The 8,223-nt window shown below is 37.8% G+C and overlaps 1 protein-coding gene across 1 annotated transcript in view; it reads right to left on the reverse strand.

The window, feature by feature from the left end:
* ZDHHC9 (zinc finger, DHHC-type containing 9) overlaps nucleotides 1-8,196 on the reverse strand; it is a gene marked incomplete at its 5' end in the record, with an annotated part of 14,767 nt that extends 6,571 nt beyond the window's left edge. The window contains 3 exons of the mRNA XM_010828589.1: nucleotides 2,398-2,556; nucleotides 6,489-6,666; nucleotides 8,126-8,196. Coding sequence (XP_010826891.1) covers nucleotides 2,398-2,556; nucleotides 6,489-6,666; nucleotides 8,126-8,196 — 408 coding nt within the window. The remainder of the gene's footprint in view (nucleotides 1-2,397; nucleotides 2,557-6,488; nucleotides 6,667-8,125) is intronic.
* Nucleotides 8,197-8,223: the final 27 nt, after the last annotated feature.

Here is an 8,223-nt window from a genome sequence, read left to right on the forward strand (position 1 = left end):
TGATAGATTATGCAGTCATTAAAATAACATATTCTGGGACTTCCCTGGCAGTCCAGTGGTAAAGACACTGCCTTCCAATGCAGGGATGTGGGTTCGGTCCCTAGTCGGGGAACTAAGATCCCACAGGCCATGCAGTGAGGTCAAAATAATAACAATAATATATTAAAAAAACATTTATTAAAGATGTAGAAAAATGCTCAGGATATAACATTAAGTTATATACACATTAAGTACATATACAAAGGCAGGACTAAAAACTCTATCATGTACGATCCAATTTTATAAACAAGAGAAAGACTAGAAGGAAATACAACAAAATGGAGAATGAGCTTGGTATTAAGTTTTATTTATACCTGTACTTTCCATCTTTTCTATAATGAATGTGTATTATTTTAATGAATCAAAAAAACCCACAAAGAATAAAATACATCATTTTTAAAGCACAATGAGCTGTGTACCAGTCAAAAAAATAAGTGTTAAGAATGGTGCATCTCCTAGTTAAAGGGTTGCAATATCTTTTCAGAAAAAGGAATGAAGATAGCCTTACTTTAAACAAACCCACCATATAAAAAACATTGGAAAATATATATTTATACAGATATATTTTTATTATATTAAAATCATACTTTTTTCTAATAATACAACTAGTACATGCTCATTGTAGAAAACTTGAAATTTTTTTTCTAATGAGGGAAACAAAATCCCTTATAACACCACAACCTATAGATAATAGACAATAAGCATTCTGGAGTACTTCCATGCATAATTCTTTATACATACTTATATTTTTTTCAATGGGTAACTGAGATTGCACTATAAATGTAGCCTATCTTCTATTTTATTTCATTCCACTCTCTAGAATGAGCTTTTCCCATAGACAGAAGTCTACTGCATGAATATCCCACAATTTATTTGACCATCTATCTACTGGTGAACAATAAGGTTCTTTCCAATTTTTCATTATTATAATAATCTGGAGGTAAATATGTGCATACCTAAATCTTTTACCATATCCCTAATTACTTTCTTGGGATAGATCCCTAGAAAGCAAGTTAGTGGCATCACAGAGTATACATGTTCCAAGGCATGAATCTTACTAGGTTGCCTTCCAAAAAGTTCATTCCAATGTATACTCTCACTAGTATAGGATGAAGCATTATCAAGTTTTCCTTGCTGAATTTCTAGATTTAAAAAGATCTTGGTTTAATTTTTTTCTTTGATGTTGAGTAGAGATGAACATTTTTTTCATGTTAACTAAGTAAATGCATTTCCTGTTTTATCTGCTGTCCATATTTCTACTGAAATATTAGGGCTTCTTCTTTAAAAAATCAACTTGCATGAGTTCTTTATGTTTAAGAATATTAATAAGGAGAGGAAATTCTTTCTGAAAACTGTCACATCAGACTTTCTTGAAATATCATGTTTCCTGGTTCACTTAAAATGTTTCAATTTATAAAAATCCTATCTACATATAGCTTTTACCATTTAAAGTAAGATACATCTTCCCACCCTTAAACTAAAAAGAATTGGCTAATAAGAGGAAAGCAATGTACTCAGGCATACTCCATGGCATATACAAAGAATGCTGGAAGAATGCCTATCGATAATATAAGGAACAGCATACATCTGCCTTTCAACAGACGTATTTACTGTCTGTTTTTGATCTTTTCCAGGGCTCAGCATACACTAGGCAGTGATTACAACTAAGTCACATATATATGCAAATAGAAGCACGGACCCCTGTACTATGTACACATACACCTGCCACACTTGAAGCAGAAGCAGAGAAAGAACAAATGAGGATTTTGGAATTAGACCCTTTCCAGCTTCATACGAACCTACACAAAGGTGCTTCACCTGTTTCCTCATCTGTACAATGGGAATAATATATATCTTATGGTGTTTTTATAAGTCTTAAATGAGAGAAAGAGAAAGCACTTAGCACAGTGCCTAATATATATGAGAAATTCAATAAGTGCTAGCAACTTTTTTCTTCTTGGGAACACCACTTCTTATTTAGCCCTTCCTTCCTCGATGCTGCCCTCCAGTGGACTAGGATTCTCCTCCCCCTTTGCAAGGTGGCTTCCACTTGAAACAGATTCAGCAGAAGAAAATTCAGATTTGAAAAACAGGTAAAGTTCATCTCTTCATTTACAAGAGGTTTTTTTTTTAATTTTTAGACTAGAGGATATTTAAATTATGATCTGATCTACAGAAGTACAGTTGATTTACAACTGTTCAGAAGCTTGTTTCCTATCTGAAGTTTCTTAACTAAATCTAGCTCATTTTCTATCTAAATCTATTTTCCCATCCCCACTGATTTTTCCTGAGAAAAATCACTCTGATCCTCTTCAAGTCAGCCTTTCCCCCAGGCAAAGCCCCTTTAGTTTCACTCACCCACACAGTTGTCACAGATGCTGCAATGAGAGGCCCGGGGAGGCCGGAAGATCTTGCATGTATAACAGTATTTCAGTTTCACAATCTGGTTGTTTATCTGGAAATTCTTGATACGAGGGGGTGGTCGCTGGCCTTGGGGCACCGCACCATTGGTAGCTTCTGTAGATCAGTAAAGACAGTTAATACCACCTCTCCAAGAGCAATGAGAATAATCAAAGGTTCCCTAGGCCCACTATCATCTCCAGACTAGACTCTCAACATCACAAGGGTATCTTTCCAAAACTCCACTGAGTGCCATTCAATTATTTTGTTTACACGTAAAAAAGTGTTTCTTCAAGCTTTTTGGCTGATAACAAAGAAAAACATTCATATAAGAAGAAAGAAAAATGGCTAAAAAATATATGAAATGAAAACATCCAACTTTACCTATAACCAAAGAAATAAAAAATTAACACAAAGTTACCATTTCCACTTTCTATATTAACAAATATTAGAAAGAAAAATACCCAGTGTTGGCAAGGATGGGGAGGAGGTACCAGTAAGCAATATGGCAGTGACTACCAAAATTTTAAATGTGTATACTTTTGACCCAGCAATTCAACTTCTAGGAACTTACTAAATTACAAAGAGATGTACAAAAGATGTTAAAGCAGGATATTTGTCACAGAAGTCCCTTTTAATAGTGAAAGACTGAAAATAACCTCAATATCATAGTAGGAGATCGGTTAAGTAAATTATGATACACACATGGGGTGAAATATTATGTAGCCATTTTAAATGATGCGTGCATTTTAAATGATACAGGAAAATGTTCACAACATACTGAAAAATGAAAATGTATGCTAAAAAGAAACAGGTATAAAGGATTTTATCTTGCAAAAGTAAATATATGCATGAAAAAACTGGCAATATTTAGAATCAGAAAAACAATCATTTAAAAATAAGTGATACATGCTTATTGCAAAAAAATTTGAAAAAACAGAAAATACGAATAGGAGATAAGAAAAACCACTGACAATCTCTCAACTCAGGGATATTTATGCATTTTGGTGTATTTCCCTCTATTCAACAGATAAACAAACATTCATAATTTTTTAAATTTGAGATTATATTATAGATACAATTTTATACTTTGTATTTTTCACTTAACATTATACAACAGGCATTTTTTTTCCACAGTTGTTAATTGTTTTTTTCTGAAAACATCATTATCTATATTGTATCATATGCATGTACTGCAATTATTTTAACCAATCCATGTTATCGGGCATTTAAGCTGTCTCTGGAATTTTGCTATTTAAATGATGTTGTATGCAAAAACTTAAAACATTAAAGATAAAGCTTGTTCCCTTTGATCTCCACCCTAATCACAATCTCCTCCTTTTCCTCAAGAATATGTTTATGTGTTAAAATTTATTGCTAAATCATAAAGAAAAAAAGGAAAACATGTTGAAGTCTGGGCAGTAATATATTAAGTTGCTGTCATTAAAATAGCTAGGAAAAAGAAAAAAATGATGCATTAAAAATCCTTCTACGATTATTTGAGTACATCCCAGATTTATTTCCTTTAGCTAATCCTGAGAGAAGTGAAATGACTGAGTCAAAGGGTAAGAACCCTTAAAGCCCATGTCACTTATTGCCAAACTGCCTCCCAGACAGATTGTATCAATTTAATGCCCGCCCATCTGTAGCATGTGAGAGTGCTTGTCTCATTGCACCCTTGCTGTGCAGGATAATTCTAAAAACAGATTTTTTTCAATTCACTTTGATTTTAAAAATATCTGCCATATGGAACTTTTTTCCTTTTTTTGCAGAGTGGGGTGGATGCTGTGAAATCAAACAATAACAGTGTGACATAAGTCTTAAAAGAATGGGGAGAGCTATTCATTAGAGGATGATAATAAGTACCAGCACGTCACCTTAACCTTCTTCTGCATGTGCTTTGCATGAAGGCACCTGGGAGACAGTGCATGGCTCACCCTCCCCATGAGGCGGGCTACTATGCAAGGGAGCCACATGTCGTCTTCTCTCCCCTACCCAGCCCCCACCCACAGCATGCCTAGTACAGGGCCAAATGCAAGTTGACAAAAACTTGTTAACATAAACATATGTATGAACTCAAGAATACACTCTACTATTGAGAGAAACGTGCTAAATGCAGAGGTAACAACCTGACAGCTCAAGACTACCCTGGGCCCAGCAATCTGGCAAAACAGAGCTAACCTTGCTAACCGTCTGCTGTGAGAGGAAAGATCACGTCAAAGCACTGCCTTGACCTTCAGTTTCTCCATATGTGAATGGAAAGAGGATGATGAAAGAATAACCCAGAGAGAGCAAAGACTACACTCACAGCTGTCCCTTCCTATCTTGCTGCTAAGTAGCCCAGGTTTTCCCCAACTCCAGCTGTGGCAACAAGCCCCACCTCTGCTTCCTTCCCACAACTCCCACCCTCACTGCGTCCCTAAGTAGTCTGAGCTCAGATGTGCACAAACATGTGTCCCCTTAGCACAACTAAACAGGCTGAAATTTTTTGAAAAGAAATCCACTAGGAAGCAAGATAACCAGAGTTAAATAAACAAAAGAAATACAAAAGCTGGAAGCTTTCAAAGCAAGAATATCAAATCAAAACACTGTACATCTTAAACTTACACAATGTCACATGTCAATTATATCTCAATAAAACTGGGGGGAAAAAGAAACCAACTAGAACTGGGAGAAAACATTTCCTTGACAGCAGCACGCATATAAACATTAGGAATAAACTCAGGATGAGAAGTACAGAAATTATATTAAAAATGATAAAAATTGTATCAAAGGGTATAAAATTCAGTCTGAAAATACAGAAAAATATACTATCCTCTTGGAGAGGCATATAATATTTATACAAATATACATTCTCTCAAAAATAAGATATAAATGCAATATAATACCTATTAGAACTCTAACATGTTTGTATCTTTCTAATTAAATAAAATAATATTATTATTAATAAAATCCCAAAAAACAAGCAACAATAACAAAGCACCTGAAGAAACTAAAGGCTAACCACGGGTCGGTGCTCCACTGGCACAGCTTTAGTCTTAGAAGTCCTGGGTCCCTTTCTTCTACTCTACATGACTTGGATGCTGACTCTAGCTGCTTGAGTATCAGACTTGAGAATAACTTAGGCAGGCACCGACTGCTATTGGATCCGGTGGGCTCCCAGTCTCTCGGAGTACTGGCATCAGAGCCTTCTTTTGCCGTGTGAGCTCCTAGGATATCCCCTCCTTGAGTTCTGGAATGTTCTGCTTCAATTCATGAGGGCACCCTGGCTGGCTCCTGGTTAGTACAGCACTTCATCTCTGTCCCAAAGAGCCCCACCCTGAGCTGCAGACTGCACTGTGATGAGCTTGTAACTACTTCCTTTACCATTCCTAGAATTCTCAATGGTTCCTGGTACCATAAGTGTCCCCTTTCATCCTGTGTTTCCCTAAAGCAGGAATTCTTAGTTAGAAACCCATGCAAGTGCTTCAAAAGACCTATGAAGTCCTGAAATTATATCCAGGGACTTCCGTGGTGGTCCAGCAGTTAAGACTCTGAGCTCCCAATGCAGGGGGCCCAGGTTCAATTCCTGGTCAGGGAACTAGATCCTACATGCCGAAAACTAAAAAGATCTTGCACGCCCCAACAAAAATCCCATGTGCACAACTAAGACCCAGTGCAGCCAAATAAAATAAATAAAAATAAATATTAAAAAATTGTATATGTGTGATGCATATAAAAATATTTTTATGAAGAGGTTTATAGTTTTCATTTAAAAAAATCAAATGAATTGATGACCCTCCAAAAGTTTTTATTTTCTTAATTAAAAAAACATCCTCTTGGAAACAGTGTAGCAGGACCTTGGTAAGAAATCTTTCCTGAAATGCAACCCAAAAGAGGGAAGAATGAAGTTCACATTCTTTACTGAGTGGTAACAATCTCAGATTCAGGATCCCTGGGGGAAAAGGCTGGAAGTGAGTATTAATCTGCAACTATAACTATGATTCCACTCCCTTACCAATCAAAGCCACTCATTGTACAGCATCTTGCCAGCTGGTCAGAAAACCCACCTATCTCCATTTCTATGAAAGCTGCTTCATCTGGTAGGGCCCGAGGGATGACTCCAGGATCACTGAAGCTGGTCCTCAGCAGGGTAGCCATGGAGAAAAGGAACAGCATGGCAGCGAACACAGGGATGGCAGGAGACAGCTGAACAGCCAGGTAGCGGCATCTGCAGAAAGCAGACAACTGAACACTCAGTTATTCCTACGCAGTACTGACCTCGAATTACTACCAGTGTGTCACTCTGGTCTCCACAACAAAATCACAGTACTTCAAGGGCAGGGACATATTTTTTGCTTTTCTCAAATTACCAAAACCTCCTAACACATGGTTCTGCACATACTAGGAGCTCAACAAATACATCACTGATTGATGCTACCTATAATATACAGGAGACAGTCTAAGGGACCTCCAATACCCCCAAGCCCAGTCCGTTCCATCAGCCTGCTGGGAGCCACATTTCCTATGCACTTTAGCAAAGGCTCATACCTGTTAAGGTCTGGGACGTAACTGAGCCTGGATTGTAAGCACCACAGGTTGCTTTCACTCTGGGAACATCTAGAGTTTTTCGTACTCACTCATCCGACATTGGGCCTGAGCCCAAGGAGAGGGAAGAAAAGATAAGGACCAGCTATGAAGCAGAGTCCCAGTGTCAAACAGGTGGTGTGTCCAGTGTGTTCAAAGGCCACTGAAAAGCTTCAGAGATGCTGCCTGACTCTGCAACATCCACTTACTCCTCTACCTTCCTCAATTAGCTCAGCCAGTAGGTGACCAGTGACCATAAGCAAGTAAATAAGAAAACTGTATCTCTTTAGCACCCCTTCTCAATATCATATTTCTTCCCTCTGTTCCCTTAACTCACCTGGAAGGCCATTCCTCTCCCTCTCTGGATATCCCAGCTCTACTGGCCTTTCAGATCCAAAGCCATCAATGCATCAATGCCACATCACTGTCACCATTACAACCACAATTTATTGAGGACACACCATATGCACTTGGCTCTTCAGACGCACTGTAGCATCTACTTCTCACACTACATCTGTGATAGCTGAAGAATCTGGGATTTAGTGAGGTCTTGCCTCTTCCAAAGGCCTATCCTAAACTGCACTGTTTTTCGCTACGTTGACTTCATCTCCCCCAGTTAAACTTCCGAAGAGCAAGAACTTTGCCTTTTAGGAGTGGGAACGCCTGGGTTTGAGCTCTACCAGCTCATAGTTGTGGTAACTGAGTTAACTTCTGTCTCCTTATCTATGAAATGAAGATGATAATAGTAGTATTTCATAGGGTGGTTGTGTGGCTCAAATGCATGAATATAAATAAAATGCTTAGAACTGCCCTTGACACATAGTAAATGCTAAGTAAATGTCAGCTATTAGCATTATCATCATGGATCTCTATCTCCCTGAGCCTAATACAAGTATGGGAACAAAGAAGCTATCAACAAATACTTGTCCAGTTGAACTGAATATCAAACCAAATAAATGGGAATATGTGATGAGAGTTATCACTGACCTATTTTTTATTCTCCTTCTCCTGATGCATATTTCCTCTTTCAACACAGAAATCTTGTCTTGGAAGCTGACTATAAGTAGATGAACAAGGACCAGAGGGAGAGTGAAGAGAATAAGCTAGGAAAAAGGCTTACCTCATCAGCATGGGGATTAAGCATGCCGCTGTCCACTCGGAGCAGACCTTTAACCCCAGGCTGTACCTTCGCTGCATGTTTGGAACAATCCCCATGAG

This window comes from Bison bison, unplaced genomic scaffold (assembly GCF_000754665.1).
Source record: "Bison bison bison isolate TAMUID 2011002044 unplaced genomic scaffold, Bison_UMD1.0 scf7180017858673, whole genome shotgun sequence".
Classification (NCBI taxonomy): Eukaryota; Metazoa; Chordata; class Mammalia; order Artiodactyla; family Bovidae; genus Bison; species Bison bison.